This window comes from Melospiza georgiana, chromosome 20 (genome assembly GCF_028018845.1).
Source record: "Melospiza georgiana isolate bMelGeo1 chromosome 20, bMelGeo1.pri, whole genome shotgun sequence".
Lineage (NCBI taxonomy): Eukaryota > Metazoa > Chordata > Aves > Passeriformes > Passerellidae > Melospiza > Melospiza georgiana.
The window spans coordinates 4,030,628-4,048,739 of NC_080449.1; the positions used below are offsets into that span (position 1 = coordinate 4,030,628).

General features: G+C 52.6%; 1 protein-coding gene across 5 annotated transcripts in view; it reads left to right on the plus strand.

Annotated features, from left to right (window-relative positions):
• The window catches only part of COL27A1 (collagen type XXVII alpha 1 chain), a 90,420-nt gene that overhangs the window by 58,834 nt on the left and 13,474 nt on the right, over positions 1-18,112 (plus strand). For 4 of the 5 annotated variants that reach the window (XM_058038103.1, XM_058038100.1, XM_058038101.1 and 1 more), the window contains 29 exons: positions 264-317; positions 597-641; positions 1,128-1,181; positions 2,445-2,489; positions 3,002-3,055; positions 4,119-4,226; positions 5,244-5,297; positions 5,480-5,533; positions 5,721-5,765; positions 6,287-6,340; positions 7,426-7,470; positions 8,020-8,073; positions 8,877-8,930; positions 9,121-9,174; positions 9,348-9,401; positions 9,696-9,749; positions 10,512-10,556; positions 11,685-11,729; positions 11,831-11,938; positions 12,174-12,227; positions 12,428-12,481; positions 12,644-12,697; positions 13,772-13,879; positions 14,241-14,294; positions 14,938-15,045; positions 15,345-15,398; positions 16,124-16,177; positions 16,389-16,442; positions 16,833-16,886. In XM_058038103.1, the coding sequence (XP_057894086.1) occupies positions 264-317; positions 597-641; positions 1,128-1,181; positions 2,445-2,489; positions 3,002-3,055; positions 4,119-4,226; positions 5,244-5,297; positions 5,480-5,533; positions 5,721-5,765; positions 6,287-6,340; positions 7,426-7,470; positions 8,020-8,073; positions 8,877-8,930; positions 9,121-9,174; positions 9,348-9,401; positions 9,696-9,749; positions 10,512-10,556; positions 11,685-11,729; positions 11,831-11,938; positions 12,174-12,227; positions 12,428-12,481; positions 12,644-12,697; positions 13,772-13,879; positions 14,241-14,294; positions 14,938-15,045; positions 15,345-15,398; positions 16,124-16,177; positions 16,389-16,442; positions 16,833-16,886 (1,728 nt within the window). The remainder of the gene's footprint in view (positions 1-263; positions 318-596; positions 642-1,127; positions 1,182-2,444; positions 2,490-3,001; positions 3,056-4,118; positions 4,227-5,243; positions 5,298-5,479; positions 5,534-5,720; positions 5,766-6,286; positions 6,341-7,425; positions 7,471-8,019; positions 8,074-8,876; positions 8,931-9,120; positions 9,175-9,347; positions 9,402-9,695; positions 9,750-10,511; positions 10,557-11,684; positions 11,730-11,830; positions 11,939-12,173; positions 12,228-12,427; positions 12,482-12,643; positions 12,698-13,771; positions 13,880-14,240; positions 14,295-14,937; positions 15,046-15,344; positions 15,399-16,123; positions 16,178-16,388; positions 16,443-16,832; positions 16,887-18,112) is intronic. The other variant, XM_058038102.1, reaches the window with a different exon arrangement.

The following is an 18,112-nucleotide window of genomic DNA, read 5'->3' on the forward strand; positions in this document are numbered from 1 at the left end:
CACAGGATGGGATGGTGTGGAGTGTCCTGGCATGGGGTGTCCTGGCATGGGAGGCTGTCCCGGGCTCACCCAGCCTGGAGTGGTCTCTCCAGCTGGGATGTGATCCCAAGCCATCCCAAAAGCTGCAGGGGCTGGCTTAGGGGTGGGAATCCTTTCTGTAGCTCTTCGTGTGCCATAAGTGGGAGCTCTGGAGCTCCTCAGAGGCTGGGAATTCCCAGGAGAGGGTTTGATCCTAATGGCAGCTCCCTGTCCCCCCTGTGCAGGGACCCCAGGGCTTGCAGGGCAGGCGTGGCCCCCCCGGCCCCAGGGGCTCTCAGGTGAGTGGGGCTGGCCTGGGCTGCGTGCATCCCCCCGGGTCTCTTCCAGGAGCTGCTGGGGTTTGTTCCCCATGCATTTGGGAAGTGGATGGGAAATCCTTGACCTTGGGGATCCTTGTGGCCCCCAGGAGCGGGCGGTGTCCCCTGGGTGAGGACATTGTCCCTGAGCTGTGAGGCAGCTCCTGGGTGGCTTCCTGTAGGCTGGGGTCTCATCCCCAGAGCAGGACAGGGAGCCACATCCCTCTTCTCCCAACATCCCCCTGCCTTTGCTTTTCCCAGGGTCCAGCAGGGCTGGAGGGATCCTCTGGTCCCAAAGGAGACACAGTAAGAGCTTTTTGGGGACCTTGGTGGGGATAAAGCCCAGGTTGGAGGGATTTCCCTGGAAGGACCTGACATGTGGGGTTGAGGGGGTCCCTGTCCCTGTTTTTGGAGGGGAGAGGGGGCAGCACTTCCAGCTGACCTCCAGAATGCCACCTGGCCACCCTGGGGAGGGGACATGGAGGGGCTGGGTGCTCTGATGAGGGACAGGAGTGCCCTGGGCCAGGGACAGGAGCCAGGGCACGGCTGGGGCTGGGCCAGGGCAGCTCAGGCTGGAGCTCAGGGCAAGGCTCTGCCCCCAGAGGGTGCTGGCACTGCCCAGGCTGCCCAGGGAATGGGCATGGCCCCGAGGCTGCCAGAGCTCCAGGAGCCTTTGGGCAGCGCTGCCAGGGGTGCCCAGGGTGGGGTTGGCAGGGACAGGGGCTGGGCTGGGGGATCCTTGGGGTCCCTCCCAGCTCAGGATGTTCTGTGATTCCAGGATTCCTCTTGCAGGGTACAGCTGGTGCCCCTGGGGTGAGGGGACAGCTGGGACAGCAGGGCCCTGGGGTAAGTGATGGGAAGGGGGTGCATGGGGTGTTCTCACCTATAGCAGAAACAGTAGATCCCCCAGCCAGGGAATAATGTGCTCTCAGTCCATGATTCAGAAGGCTGAACAATTGCTATATTATATTATATTATATTATATTATATTATATTATATTATATTATATTATATTATATTATATTATATTATATTATATTATATTATATTATATTATATTATATTATATTATATTATATTATATTATATTATATTACATTGTATTATATTATATCACGTTATATCACGTTATATCACGTTATATTGTGTTATATTATATTATATTATAATATATTATAATATATTATAATATATTATATTATAATATATTACATTAATACTATATTAAAACTATACTACGGAAAACCCGTGAGTGTCTGAGACAGCCAGGCCACAGCTCTGAGTGATTCAAAGCTAATCACTCAAAACAACTTTCCTTGGTGTCCAATTAACCAAATCACTTTCAGTGAACAATCTCCATAACACATTCCACATGTGCAAAAACAGGAGCAGTGAATAGAGATAAGAATTGTTTTCTCTTCTCTCTCTACTTCTCGCTGCTTTCCCAAGAAAGATCCTTGGGAATTTGTGCCTGCTGTTCTCTGTGAGGAGAGCTGTGGCCACACTCATCCTCCCCCTACAGCCCCACAGAATCCTGCAGGGTTCCCCAGCTTCCCACAGGGCTGCTGGAGATGCCACTGTCCTCATCCCCAAAGCTCTTCTGTCCCTCCTGCTTTCAGGCACCTCTGTTTTTATTCTTGCCCTGTGGATTTGTCAGCAGAGATGGCCCAGCCCTGCTGATCCCTTCCCTGGGGCACCCTTTTCCCAAGGGATTTGGGTGCTCCAGAGACTTGGGACAGCCTGACCTTCCTCCTGCCTGGCCCAGGTGTCCCTGTCTGTGTCCTGGGACCCCGACCCACAGAGCTGAGAATTGAGGCTTGGAATGGGATGAGGGATGAGGGGTGGGATGTGGGGGTGCATTGTGGAGTCAAACAAGGACCTCACCCTTGTCTTAGGGCAGCTTTGGGAGGGTTTGTGACTCTTCTGGTCCCTTTTTGGGGAACAAATCCTACTGGGCATCTCAGCATCCCTGCAGAACCAAAGTGGTGCCCCCATTTGCCAGCCCATGCCATCCCTGTGCTCTGGATGGGTTGTCACCTCCAGCAGCACATGCAATACTTCCCTTTGTGATTTTCTTTTTTTAACTTGCATTCTCTCTCTCTCTGAAGGGTTTCCTTGGCCTGCCAGGTGCAAAAGGCACCCAAGGAGAGCAGGTGAGTGATGGCATCCATGGGATCCTGCTTTGGAGGCAGGAGAGCTGTGGCAGAGCAGCCCAAAGCTGCAGCTCTGTGTGTGCCTGGACTTGGTGTTTGAGGAGGTGCCAGCTGGGGCTGTTTGGGGAGGCAGAGCTGAGCTTGGGCTCCTTTTGCTGGAATTTTCAGGGGTCACCTGCCTTTGGGAGCTCAGGGAAGGGGGAATGCTTTGGCCTGAGCTAAGTGACACAGCAGTGAGGATAAGACACTGGGCATTGTTTGGGTGGTGCCAGAGGTGCCACCACCAGCTGGGAGCTGGCACTGGCATGGGCTGCTGGGCTTGGTTTGGTGGGGATTGAACCCAAAAGCTCTGGAGGCAAATCCAGCAGGTCCCTGCTGCCAGCTCAGATGGGCCCATCCAGAGCAAAGCCCTGACTGGAGCAGGGCAAAATTCGCTTTATTTGGAGCTAGGATCAAACACAGCTTGCACCAGGGGTTTCTCACTGTAACCCCCACTGCTGCTGCTCTTGCAGGGCTGCCGAGGTCCTGCTGGAGCCAAGGGAGATTTGGGAGCCAAAGGAGGCAAGGTACTGATTCCCAAGGCTGTACTGCCTCCAAATGCCACCTGGAGGTTCCTGGTCACCCTGAGGAGGGGACATGGAGGGGCTGGGTGCTGGAATGAGACCCCTCTGCACTGTGGGACGGGGACAGGAGCCAGGGCACGGCTGGGGCTGGGCCAGGGCAGCTCAGGCTGGAGCTCAGGGCAAGGCTCTGCCCCCAGAGGGTGCTGGCACTGCCCAGGCTGCCCAGGGAATGGGCACAATTCATGGAGCTGCTCCTTCTGTTGCCCAGATGTGCTTTACCCAGCTGTGGCTGCCCAAGGACCCTGGGCCCTGCTGAATTTGCAGGGAACCCCAACAAGGGAAGAGATGAGAATCTTGACTCCATGTTTCAGAAGGCTGATTTATTATTTTATGATATATATTATATTTAAAGAAAATTATATACTAAAACTCTACTAAAAGAATAGAAGAAAGGATTTCATCAGAAGGCTTGAAAGGAATAAATAAATTATAGTAATAAATTATAATATATATAATTATATATGATAATAATAAATTATCATTTATATATGTATAAATAATATGATGATATATTTATATATAAATAATTAATGATAATAAAATCTTGTGACTGATCAGACAGTCTGATCCAGCTGACTGTGATTGGCCATTAATTAAAAACAACCACATGAGACCAATCCCAGATGCCCCTGTTGCATTCCACAGCAGCAGATAATCAATGTTTATATTTAGTTTCTGAGGCCTCTCAGCTTCTCAGGAGAAAAGGATCCTAATGAGAGGATTTTTCAGAAAATATGTCTGGGACAGGGCCCTGCTGGGTTTTGGGCTCTGTGACAGCCAGGCAGCTCATTCTGTGCTGATCCCACCACCTGATCCATCCTCCCCTGCTCCACCTCCTTTGGCTGTTTCAACAATGAATTTCCCCATTCTGGTGGCCCAGGGGTGCTGTGGGAGGAGGTTTGGGGTGCTCCCCATGCCAGTGATGGGTTCTCCAGGGGAATTCCTGCTTGTGGATCAGAGAATTGCTGTCCCTGCTTGGTGACATTCTGTGTTTTGTTCCTCCAAGGGCCCACGAGGAGCACAAGGAGCCAAAGGCCCTCCAGGAGCTCGGGGCCAGGGGGGCTTGCAGGGCTTCCCTGGCCCCCGAGGGGCTGCAGGGCCACGGGGACCAGACGTGAGTGCCACTGCTGGAATGGACTTTCATGGGCGGGAGCACACGTGTCACCTGTGTGGGGACAGCCCTGAGGGGGCACCAGTGCTGATTTATGGGATCTCTCCTAAGGGATCCCTTTAACAGCATTGGGGAGCTTTGCCCAGAGCCCCAATGGGACTGCAAACCAACCTGTGCCCTGCCTGCTCCACACCCCTTCACCCCAAAATTCTCTGCTGGGTTCACTGATGGCAGAGCAGCCTCAAGCAGAGGATTCCCAGCCCTCCCCAGCAGCTGTGCAGGATCCCACTGAGTCCCTGCTCTGGGTCAGCTCCTTTGCAGCCTTTGGGAGCACAGGGTTCATGGATCGTTCCTTTTGTGCCTCTCTCTGGCTCCTGCCAGGCTCTTGGAGCCTGTGCTGACAGGCTGAAGGGCTTTGGGGATGATTCTTCCTGCAGTGTGTGCTCTGAGGGAGCTGTCTGGGAGACTGAAGCCACCTCCAGCCCCGTGTTTGAGGCTGGCTGCTGATCCCTAGTGATTCCCAGCTCCTCAGGAAAAAGACGATGACTTTCCCATCCACCTTTGCAGTCTGCAGGGGCTGCCCTCCCACTCCCAGGGCCTTTGGGATACCTTCCTGGACCTGCTCTTTGGCTCTCCAGGATGAGTAACAGCTGCTCCCACCTCTCAGGAGCTGGGGATGCAGTAGGAATCCTCTGCTGCCTTGTCCCCCCTCCAGGCAGTGCTGCTGGGCTGGAGCAGGGAGCAGCCTTGGCACAGCACTCCTTGGAATTGCCTTTAATTTGTCCACCAGGGAACAAGAATACCCTTAACCAAACTGTTGGGATTTTTCTTTCTGCCTGGTTTTTAGCCCTAGGGGTTGGGGCAAGTCCCCATTGCCACCAAAGCTCAGCTGGTGCCACTATTGATGTCACCTCTGCTCACACTCTCAGTGTTTTTCCCCACACCAGCAGCAGGCTGGTGACTCCCCCAGGATCTGGGGCTGTGTTTTCCCTGGATGATTCCTCCTCTCTCTCCTGGCAGGGGGAAGAAGGTCAGATTGGCCCTGCAGGGCTCAACAGCAGCGAGGGCCCCAAGGTCAGTGCCAGAATTTGCTGCTTTCCCAGGGGCTGCCCACTGCCTTGCATGGCAAACAGGGCTGTGCCCACCTTGCCAGGCTCCCAGGGCACCATCCTGGGGGGCTCCAGCCTCTTGGCCCCCTGCCCTGCCCTATCCCTGTAGATTTGCAATGCCTGTGTTTCCCTTTGTGTGGATTTTAGGGATGCCAAGGACCTGATGGCCCCAAGGGAACCCCAGGAGCACGGGGAGCCCGGGTAACTAAAGGGGTGCTGGAATTTGGATCTTGGAGCAGCTTCGGCTGTGGGGGGATTGAAACAAGCCTGGATTGAAACATTCCTCCCTTGGCTTGGGATGTGCTGGGGCAGAGCACATCCTTCAGGTACAAGATTTTCCCCCAGATGTGCATCTGGGGATGGTTTGGTGATTGCTGGTGTTTTGCAGGGCCGTGTGGGGCAGCGTGGGCTGGTTGGAGTGCCTGGACTGCCTGTAAGTAGAGGGTATCCCACACCCCTGTGCTGCCATGGGGAGCTGCTGGCTCTGGGACATGGGAGTAGCATGCTGGGATGTGGCCAGACCAGAGGGTCAGGAATTTGAGCAGGAAAAGTTGGGGATGAGCAGCTCAGGCCGTGGCAGGTTGCATTTTGACAAACCACCTGCTTAACACCACGACTTCCTCCAGAACGCTGAGCACAGAAAATTCCAGGAAAGAACTTTGTAAGGAAGCTCTGTCATTCAGGGCTGAGGCTGGTGAAGGAGCCAGGAATAAATAGCTGGGGCAGGAGGTGGGAAAACCCAGCTGAGGTGTTGCTGGTGGGAACAGCTCCCCTCCCACGTGGATGTTATTTCCCATCCTGAGGTGGGATGGAGCAGGGAGGAGCTGCTGGAACTGTGGGCTGAGCTGTGCACCGAGGAATCCACAGCTGATGTCCCCCATTGTCCCCCTGAGGGGAGGCTCTGGGGCTGCAGGAGCCCCTGTGGGGCCATCCTGACCCAAACTCTCCTTGCAGGGCTCGCGGGGCGCGCCGGGAGCGGAGGGCGCAGAAGGAAAGCCTGGTACACAGGTTCCCATCCTACATCTGTACTTGCCTGGGGACAGGGTGCTGGCAGGGGTGGGCAGGGGCAGCTGAGCCCATGGGGACAGCCCACAACCTCCCATTCTTGTGACTGTGGGGACAAGACCTTGATACCATCAATGGAGTCACTGCCCGACCTCCCATCCCTCTAAGAGTGCGGGACAAGACCTGATGCCATCAGTGGGGTCACTTCTCACCCTCCCATCCCTCTAAGAGTGCAGGACAAGACCTGATACCATCAGTGGAGTCACTTCTCACCCTCCCATCCCTGTGACTGTGTGGGACAAGACCTGATACCATCAGTGGGGTCACTTCCCACACTTCCCAACCTCCTGTCCCTGTGGCTGTATGGGATGAGACTTTATACCATCAGTGGGGTCACTTTCCAACCTCCCATCCTTGTGGCCATATGGGATAAGACCTTGATGCCATCAGTGGGGTCAATTCCAAACCTCCATCCTTGTCGCCATATGGGACAAGACCTGATACCATCAGTGGGGTCACTTCCCACACTGCCCAACCTCCCATCCCATGGCCATGTGGGACAAGACTTTGATACCATTCAATGGGGTCACTTCCCAACGTCCCATCCCTGTGAATGTGTGGGACAAGACCTGATACCTTTAATGGGATCACTTCCCACACTTCCCAACCTCCCATCCCATGGCCGTGTGGGACAAGACCTTGATACCATCAGTGGGGTCACTGCCCAACCTCCCATCCCTGTGACTCTGTGGGACAAGACCTGATACCTTTAATGGGATCACTTCCTAACCTTCCATCCCTGTGACTGTGGGGACAAGACCTTGATACCATTCAATGGGGTCACTTCCCAACCTCCCATCCCTGTGAATGTGTGGGACAAGACCTGATACCATCAATGGGGTCACTTCCCACACTTCCCAACCTCCCATCCCATGGCCATGTGGGACAAGACCTGATACCATCAATGGGACCACTTCCCAACCTCCCATCCTTGTGGGATAAGACCTTGATTCCATGGACTTTGCCATGATGGGGACTGGGAGATGCTGTTCTGCTTCTCCATCCTCATCCTCATCCTTCTCCTGCAGGGCCCCCCAGGGATTCTGGGCAGCCCAGGCAGGAGGGGCCCCCTGGTGAGTAGAGCTGATTTCTGCCCTTCCATCCCTCTGCTGAGTTTTATCCCTTTGGAAATGTGCCTCCAAAGCACGTCCATGGGCAGCTGGGGGTGCTCCTCTGGGAATCCTGCTGAGGGGGAAGGATTGGGAACAGGGCAGGGGGATTTCTCACTGCTAGCCTGAACAGATCCTGCAGCAAGACCAGGGCTGGCAGCAGGTTTTCCCTTCTGCGGGATATCATATATTTATCTTTGCTCTGAAATTTAAAAAAACTATAATTAAAAAATAAAAATCTGGTGCTTCCCTCAAAAAAGAGGATGAAAACTGGGTCAGAGACACACCTGAGTGCTGCCAGCATCACACAGAGTGTCTGGGGGCACGAGTGGGTTTTGTGTCTGTGTAGTGATTCCAGAAGAATCCAGGAGCTGGATTTTAAGGAAAATCAGTGCTCCCTTGACCAGGCTGGGCCCTTCCCCTGTGCTTTGGGTGGGGCTCAAACCCAGGGCTGAGTCTCCCCATCCTCCTCTCCTGCCCTCCCTCCACGGCTCCTCTGCTCCTTCCCTCCAGGGATTTGCTGGTTTGCCAGGAGGCCGTGGGCATGCTGGAACTCCTGGATCCATAGTAAGGAAATAGAAAATGTTCCTCTGCATGAACTGTGTGTGTTTTCCTAGGTGGGATGTCAGTGGGGCTGGTGCTGCTGGTGGGGAATGTGGGAATTTCCTCGGGAATCAGGGCATCTGTAGGACCTGATCATACCTGGCTGATAGAAGACACGAAAAAGCCTCAGTGGTGGAAATAACTGGGGCTAGGGAAGAGCAGCATCATTCCCCCAAGGAATCAGCCTGCTCCAGGAACTGTGCCGCCTCCCTGGGCCTGGCAGGGTGTCCATGGGGAATGGCAGCTCATGGAAACCCTCCATGGCTGAGCAGGAGCTGGCTCTGGGTGCAGGGAGGAGATCCCAGTGCCAGAGGGTGGCACAGGTTCAGGGGGAGGGTGCTGGCACTGCCCAGGCTGCCCAGGGAATGGGCACGGCCCCGAGGCTGCCAGAGCTCCAGGAGCCTTTGGGCAGCGCTGCCAGGGGTGCCCAGGGTGGGGCTGCTGGGGGGGCTGGGCAGGGACAGGGGCTGGACTCAGTCCTGGTGGGTTCGTCCAGCTCAGTGACCTGGGATGGAGACCTGGAGCAGATCCTCCCTGAGAGCTTGCACTCAGCTGGGCTTGGTGGTGATGTTGAGAGCAAAGATTGTCACCTGCCCTGGTGGCAGCCCTGCCAGCCACGGGGGCTGATGTGCAGGAGCCACTAGGACCAGGCACAATGGCTGAGTTTGCCCCCTGTGACCCTGTTGGCCCCATGAGCTCGGGGGCAGCAATGGGGGCTCAGCTCCTCTCCTCTTTGACTGACACCTCCTCCCCAAATAACCCCAAAGGGCTCTCCAGGAAAGCCTGGACATGATGGAGACCCAGGCTGCTTGGGCCCAAAGGTGAGAGCTGGGGTTTGGGGGGGCTGGTTGTGGCAGTGAGGGTGGTGCACAGCCCCCAGAGGCTCTGGGGTGCTCTGGGGGGATCCCATGGACTCAGCCCAGGGGGTCCTGTGGGATCACTGAGCAAGGGAGGGGGCCTGACTGCATCCCAGGAGTGAGGCTTTGCTGATTCCCTTGTTTTGCCTGCCAGGGGCTGCCTGGGAAGCCGGGCTTGGAGGGGCCACAAGGACCTGTGGGCACCTATGTAAGTGATGGAGGGGACACAGAGGGGACACGGTGGTGGCCAAACTGGGAGGGGGCTGCAGCAGCCTCCAGCTGGGCACTCCCCACCCTCCCAGGGCTCCTGCCTTTCCCTTCTCCCAAAAATACAGCAATGCCAGGCAGCCCCAGCTGCCTCTAACCCCGTGCTCTTCCCAGGGCTACCCAGGAGCTGCTGGAGACCGTGGGAGGCTGGGACGCAGGGGAGACAAGGTAGGGATGGGACACGTCCTCCAGCATTGGCAGCATTGGAAGCATTTTGGGGATGAGTTTTGAAGCCTGTGGATGGGTCTGGAGGTGTCCACAGTCTGCAGCAGCCATGGTGGGAGGAGAACAGCTGGATCTGCCTCCCACAGCAGGTGAACCATTGGCACTCCAGCACCTCCTCTGCCCAAACACCACTGGATTGTTCTAAGAGCTGGTTTTCGTTTATTTTGTTGTGCTTTTTAAAGAATTTTTTGCATTAAAACTTACAGAGGAAAGGAAATTTTCTTTGCCTCCTAACAGGGAGAAAGGGGAGCTCAAGGTCCACCAGGATTTCCAGGAAAAGCTGGTCCAAAGGTAAGCACTGCTTGCTGCTGCTCTGGGCAGCTCCAGCCCCTGGAAAGCACCAGGCAAGTTCTCTGGGCTGGGCTGGGAATGGGGAAAACAGGAAAGCTTTGCCATAGGGTGTGCAGACCCTGAGAGGCATTCCCTGGGTTAGGGAGACACGAGAAGCTTCCCTCAAAAGCTGTTTGACCCCATTGGCTCCATCCCCTTGTTCTATGTCCCTGAGCCACTCCCTCCCTATTCCCCCTCTGGCCCCTGTCCTTGCACTGCCCACATTGCACTGATCAGTCCCTACCTCAGGGGACACAAAAACCTGGGCTCCCCCCGAGTGCTGGCTTTGAACCCTGAGCATCTCAGGGTGTGCAGACCCTGAGAGGCATTCCCTGGGTTAGGGAGACACAAGAAGCTTCCCTCAAAAGCTGTTTGACCCCATTGGCCCTTTCCCCTTGTTCCTATTTCCCTCAGCCACTCCCTCCCTTTTTCCCCACTGACCCTCATCTTTGTATTGCTCCCATTGCACCGTTCAGCCCCTACCCCTGCGTACACAAAACCTTGGGGTCCCCCCTGAGTGCTGGCTATGGACCCTGACCCTCTCACTGTGCACCTGAATTAAACATCTGGGGATACCATGCAAAGGCCCTTTTTGCTTCCTTACCCTGGACTTTATTAGCAGCTACTTTGGCTGCTACAATAGAGACCTTTTGCCAGTCTTGCAGTTCAATTGGCAGGGGGCTCAGCCAAGGCTGTGTTACCCACGGTGCTCTTGTCCCCCAGGCCCTGCCAGGTCCTCCTGGTCCTCGTGGTGCTCCAGGCCCCCAGGTAGGACTCTCCTTGCTCCCTGCATTCCTGGCTGTTCCAATCCCTCTGCATGGGTGTGTGAGCTGCAGCACATCCACTGAGCTGCCTGCAGCATGGATCCATCCCACAGCCCTTGCTGGGGGCAGGCAGGACCCTGGTCCCACTCCCTGCTGGCTGGGCTCTGTCCTGATGCAGCACAGGCACCACTCAGATGGTTCCACATTGTATTTGCAGGAACCTCTGTGGCAGGGAGGAATGGTGAATCTGACTCCATGTGCTCAGAAGGCTAATTTATTGCTTTATTATACTATAATATATTAAAGATATAGAAAAATAGAAGTATTATATTAATATAATATATAATATATAATGTATAATATATAATATATAATATATAATATATAATATATAATATATAATATATAATATATAATATATAATATATTATATATTATATATTATATATTATATATTATATATTATATAATATATTATATATATTATAGAATATATTATATATTATATATATTATATATATTATATATTATATAAATAATATATATATTATATTATATATTATATATTATATATTATATATTATATATTATATATTATATATTATATTATATACAATATATAATATATAGTATATTGTATATTGTACATTGTATTATATATATTATATTTACTTAAATATAAAATAGAAGTATTATAGTATGCTAATATAAACATATTAGTATACTATAATACTATACTAAACCATACTAAAGAATACAGAAAGGATACTTACAGAATGCTAAAAAGATAATAATGAAAACTCCTGACTCTCTCCAGAGTCCTGACACAGCTTGGCCCTGATTGGCCAAAGAGTGAAAACAACTCCCAGCAGAATGCAATGGAACAATCACCTGTGGGTAAACAATCTCCAAACACATTCCACATGAGCACAGCACAGGAGAAGCAAATGAGATGAGAATTGTTTTCCTTTTCTCTGAGGCTTCTCAGCCTCCCAGGAGAAAAATCCTGGGTGAAGGGATTTTTTCAGAGAATGTGAATGCCACAGTCCCAAGACAAGGGGATTTCTCTGAGCAAAGCCTCCCCCTGATCCCAGTTCCATGGACACACTGCTGAACATCCTTCTTTTCCCAGGGCAGAACAGGTGACCCAGGTCCTCGAGGGCTCCCAGGGCTGCCTGTAAGTGCAGAGCTGCACCTTGCTGGGATGGGGGGTGTCCCACAGGGTGGGAATCTATTGGAACCCTGTTTGCTGAGAATTTCAGATTTCTGGCCTTGCAGGGTGTTCCAGGCACAAGAGGGCTGGATGGCATGCCCGGGAAGGCTGGTGCAGGTGGAGAAAGGGGCACTCCTGGAGCAGCTGGGGCTGCTGGCCCACCTGGCTACCCGGTGAGTGCTGCTGGGAGCCCTCCCCTGAGCCTCTCAGCAGGACAGGGATTGGGGGTTTTCCTGCAGCTGCAGCCTTGGGGAGCTCCCTGAGGCACCTGCAGGAAGGGAAGGAAAAGGGATTCCCTTCCCATGGCCCTGTGTGGTGTGTCAGGACATCCCAGGCCCCCCTCTGGAGCTGCAAAGGCTCCTGAGCTCAGGCCAAACCCCTCTGCTGATGTGGGCTGTTTGTTCTCAGGGCCAGGAAGGTCCAAATGGACGTGAAGGACCTGCAGGGATGAGAGGAGACAAGGTGAGCACAAAGGAGGGGATTTGGTTTCCCTGGGAGGTGCCCATAGCCTCAGGCTCACCCCACTGACCTCCCTGGGGCTGGGGTGGGCCAGCACTGCTCCCAGCTTGGCCCATTGCTGTGGGATGGGGATTTGCATCTCAGGGAGCTACAGAGACAGAGATCCACCACGGCTGCTTGTCCTGCCTTTGTGTCCTCTGCAGGGCCAGGTGGGAGATGCCGGGGCAGCCGGAGCCCGCGGGCTGGATGGGGAGCAGGTACAGCAGCTGGGAGCTGTGTGCCCACCCCAGTGGGGCTGCTCCAGCCACCCCCTCCCCAGCTCCCTGCTCCAAGGATGGCAGCAGGCTGCTGATCCTCAAAAAAGCCAGAAGGTTACAGCTGTGAGCTGTGCTAGGGCTGGGCTTTTCTCTCCTCCACAGGGACCACCAGGACCACCAGGAGCAGAGGGTCAGCTGGGACCCAAGGGTGAGCAGGTGGGTGCTGCGGGTGCTGCTGGGCTCACCCCACTCCTAAAGGGTCACACAGGCACCTGAATCCATGGCAGGTGTTTGAAACCCCTCCCCAGCATCCTCATGCCTGGCGGTTGACGTTGCTGGGCATGGCAGGGGGGTCCTATAAGAAAACAGAGTTTTTCCCAGTGTGGTGGTGTTTGTGGGTCCCAGGATGAGGGAAGAGATGAGAATCTTGACTCCATGTTTCAGAAGGCTGATAAAATATTTTTATATTATATAATATGTAACATAAAAATATGGTAGATGAGATATAAAATATAATTGATGAGATATAATATAATATAATATAATATAATATAATATAATATAATATAATATAATATAATATAATATAATATAATATAATATAATATAATGTATTATTATATAATATATTGTATTATTATATAATATATAATTTATATTATATAATTTATATTATAATCTCATATCTCATATATCATATTTTATCTCATCTACCATATTTTTATATTCTATATTATATTATATATTATGTATTATATGATATATACTATATACTATATACTATATACTATATAATATATAATATATAATATATAATATATAATATATAATATATAATATATTATAGATTATAGATTATAGATTATAGATTATAGATTATATATTGTAGATTATATATTATGTATATATTATATATGCTATACTAAAACTACACTAAAGAAAGAGAAAGGAGACATCAAAAGGCTAGCAAGCAAGGGAATGGAATCATAATGAAATCTTGTGACTGCTCACAGCCTCGACAGTGGTGGCTGTCATTGGTCATCAAGTAAAAACAAATTTCACACATGCTGGGTAAAGAATTCTCCAAATCACATTCCAAAGCAGCAAAACATGGAGAAGTTGAAGTTTTCCAGCCTCTCAGGAGAAAAGATCCTGGCAAAAGGATTTTTCAGAAAATATGGCTGTGATATGGGAAATGTATCTGCCAGTATGGGAAATGATGGTGGGCAGAGCCAGGCTCAGGTGGAAAAGGCAGCCAGGAATCATCCTGGTCGTCTTCATCCTGTCCAGGGAGAGGCAGGAACCCGTGGAGCTCCAGGCATCCGAGGGAGCCCTGGGGAGCCGGGGGACGAGGGGACAGAGGGGCCACCAGGACGGCCTGGGAAGCAAGGCAAGGAGGTACGTGTGGGGTTGTCCCCACAGGGAATGGGAATGGGAAAGGTGCTGCCTCTGCACCCTGCCTCTGGCTTTGCCCCACAGGGCCTGGATGCTCCCACGTAATCGGGGGTTGGTGATTTGGGGTCCCCATGCTGGGCAAGGCACGCTCAGAGTTTTGTCCCCTCTCACTTTTGGGGCAGCAGGGTCACAGCTGGGGTGATCTCCCAGCACAGGAGGAGAGGCTGTGCCTTACCCAGCATCAAAATCCCAGCCAGGGGAGGGTGGAGAAGGCCGTAGAAATCAAAGCCCAGCTTTTAACCCTCCCTGGGATGGGGCTGGGGAGGAGCTGCTGTGTCTGATGTGGGCATTTCTCCCCGGGCAGGGTGACACTGGTGACACTGGGGACCTGGGTGAGCCAGGACTGCGGGGACAGAAGGTGAGGGGTGTCTCTAACCCTGTGCCTCTTTGCAGCACCTCAGGAACACCCTTGGCCTGCTCAACCTCTGTGATCGTGTTCACAGGGGTCTGAGGATGAGGGAAGAGATGAGGATCTGACTCCATGTTTCAGAAGTTTTATTTTATGCTATTATTATATTCAGAAGTTATTCTTTTATTATATATATTATATTAAAACTATACTAAAAGAATAGAAGAAAGGATTTCATCAGAAGGCTAGCTAAGAATAGAAAAAGAAAGAATGATAACAAAGGTTTGTGGCTCGGACTCTCAGTCTGATCCAGCTGACTGTGATTGGCCATTAATTAGAAACAACCACATGAGACCAATCACAGCTGCACCTGTTGCATTCCACAGCAGCAGATAATCATTGTTTACATTTTGTTCCTGAGGCCTCCCAGCTTCTCAGGAGGAAAAATCCTAAGGAAAGCATTTTTCATAAAAGATGTCTGTGACAAACCTCTGCTGCTCCATGGTGGGGACAGAGCAGGACAGGGGTGTCTCCATGGCTGAGGAGCAGCCCAGGGTGTCTGTGGGGTGACACAGCTCACCTGCATGCAGAAACTCATTTATTGCTGTTCTTTTTCCCTCTTTGTGGTGACACTTTCTCCATCCCTGAGCAGGGCAATGCTGGCCCCAGGGGCCCTCCTGGAATTCCTGGTCCAGGAGCTGCCACAGGTGAAACTGGAGGCAAAGGGCAGAAGGGAGAGAAAGGCCGAGAAGGTTTGCTGGCAAGTACAGCTGGGGCTGGGCTCCCTCACCCTCCAGTGTCCCCAAAGGCTGCCTGAGGGCTGCCCAGGAGGGCACTCACCCCTGCTGGGAAACCTTGGGCTCTGGGAGCTGCAGAAAACCCTAGGAACTGTCAAATCTCCATAATTAGGGGGTTTCATGTCTCACAGGCATGACACCAAAATTGGGTCTTGCTGGCACCAAAGGGTGGTTTGGGTTTGTGGGGCATCTTGGGGCAATGCTGCCTCCAGGCAAACCCCAGCCCTGCCAGGCTGGGAACATGTCTGCCTCTGTGTGCCAGGGCCAGGGCGGGGTCACCGGAGCTGCAGGACCTGCTGGAGCCAGAGGATGGTTTGTAAGTCAGATCATGTCCCTCTGTCCCTTTCCAACCTGTCCCACACATGGTGAGGGGACATTGGTGTGACTGGGAGCACTGTGAGGGCACATTTGTGTGACTGGGAGCACTGGGAGGGCCCATTTCTGTCACTAACCTGGTGAGAGGACATTTGTGTGACTGGGAACACTGGGCAAGGCCCATCTCTGTCACAAGCCTGCCAGGGGACATGTCTGTGATTGGGAGCACTGGGAGGGGACATTTGTGTGACTGGGAGCACTGGGAGGGCCCCATTTCTGTCACTGACCTGGTGAGGAGACATGTCTGTGACTGGAAGCACTGGGAGGGGACATTTGTGTGACTGGGAGCACTGGGAGGGCCCCATTTCTGTCACTGACCTGCTGAGGGGACATTTGTGTGACTGGGAGCACTGGGAGGGGACATTTGTGTGACTGGGAGCACTGGGAGGGCCCCATTTCTGTCACTGACCTGCTGAGGGGACATTTGTGTGACTGGGAGCACTGGCAGAGCCCCATTTCTGTCGCAGATGTGGTGGGGGGACATTTGTGTGACTGGGAGCACTGGGAGGGCCCATTTCTGTCATTGACCTGGTGAGAGGACATTTGTGTGACTGGGAGCACTGGGCAAGGCCCACCTCTGTCACAGGGCTGCCAGGGGACATGTCTGTGACTGGGAGCACTGGCAGGGCTGGGTGACCCATGTTCCTCTGCTTGTGCCCTGAACAGGGGGGGACAGGACTCCGAGGTCCTCCTGGGCTCGACGGTCCCGAGGGAGAGAAGGTACAGAGAGATGATGGCTCCAACCCTTCATCTCCGGGTGAAACTCCCTTTTCTGGCCTCTTCCCAAGCTCTCCCAGTGGGAATGTGCTGGCACTGGGTGTCCTGGGCAGGCTGGTGACAGGGGGACCTGCCATGGGACACCCTGAGATCCAGAGCCAGCAAGGCAGGGAAGGGTTTTCCATGGACAGAGCTGTTTCCCCTCCTTCCCCAGGGAGATCCAGGGCCACGAGGTGTGGATGGACCTGCTGGGGCTGCAGGATTTGAGGTACTGATGCCTGGAATGTTGCAGAGCTGGGAATTGCCAAAGACTTCCCTATTTCCAGAACAACCCAAAGGATTTATTGCCCCTTCACTGGCGAGGTTGGGGGGCTCAGAAATGAGGAGAGGCTTTAACACCTCATACTCAGCACTGACTCCCAAAACCCTAAAACCCCAAACTCCCAGGACCTAAACCCCCAAAATCAGACCCTTTCCAGCACCCAGTGGTGCCTCATGGAAAACCTGTTCCTGCTGCTGAATTCTGTTCACTCCCAAGTGGTTCCCAGGGTTGGCTTGGCCAGCTGAACATGGGATGTGGGACAGGATGCCCAAAGTCCCCTCAGAGGTGAAGGATACAGTGCTGAGGGGCTTTTTCTGAACCCCCATGTCCCCACAGGGACAGGCTGGAGATGATGGAGCGAAGGGGGATAGTGGCAAGCCCGGCCCAGTGGTGAGTACCAGCTCTGCCCTCAGAAATTCCCTTGGGAAAGAGGTTTGGTGGCATTTTGGGACGTGTCTCACCTTGGGGGTGGCTGCAAAGTGAGCTCTGCCAGCCTGGCCATGGGACTGAGTCACTGCTTCCTTGGATTTCCCACAGCAGAAGCCTCCCAAAAGGAATATTAATAGAGCTGTTAAGAAAGGAATTTTAATAGAGCTGTTAAAAGCCATGCCAAAGTGCCAGGGCTGTTGCACAGGTAACCCTGGGTTGCTGCAATCTGCCTGAGGCAGCTCCAGGGCTGATTTCCCCTCCTTGGAGCAGATCCACAGGTGTCCTGTGGCTCCAGGAGCTGCCCAGTGCCCCAGGATGGGCATTCTGGGCATGGTAGAGCGCCCCAGATGTGTTATGGATGCCCCAAGCTCAGCTGCAGGATAAATCCCACCTGCATCCCAGTTTTCCCACCTTGCAGTGCCACTCTGCCCAGGCAAAACGTGCCCTTATGGAATCCCAGAATCCCAGAACTGGGTTGGAAGGGACCTCAAAGCTCTTTGGATTCCATCCCCTGCCATGGGCAGGGACACCTTCCACAGGTTGCTCCAAGCCTTTAGCTTGGGTGATTTGCTGGGAGAGGTCAGGCTCTGGAGTAAACTCTGAGTGGACTTGCTGTGGAATAAATGGCAGGGGAATTTGTCATGGAATAAATTCCAGGGGGGGTTTGCTGTGGAAGAAACTGCTGGGGGATATGGTGTGGAATAAATTCTAGGCAGATTTGCTGTGGAATAAACTCCAGGGAGATTTGCTGTGGAATAAATTGCAGGGGAATTTGTTCTGCAATAAATCCTGGGGAGGTTGCTGTGGAATAAACTCTAGGGGGATGTGCTGTGGGATAAACCCCAGAGGGATGTGCTGTGGAATAAACTCTGGGCAGATTTGCTGTGGAATAAACTTGGGGCAGATGCACTGTGGAATAAACTTGGGGCAGATTTGCTGTGGAATAAACCCCAGGGTTTATTCCCCAGGGGTGTTTCCTGTGGAATAAACCCCTAGGGGGTTTGCTGTGGAATAAACCCCAAGGGGTTTGCCATGGAATGAATTCCAGAGGGATTTGCTGTGGAATAAACCCCTAGTGGGTTTGCTGTGGAATAAACCCCAAGGGGTTTGCCGTGGAATGAATTCCAGAGGGATTTGCGGTGGAATAAACTCTGGGTGGATTTGCTGTGGAATAAACTTGGGGCATG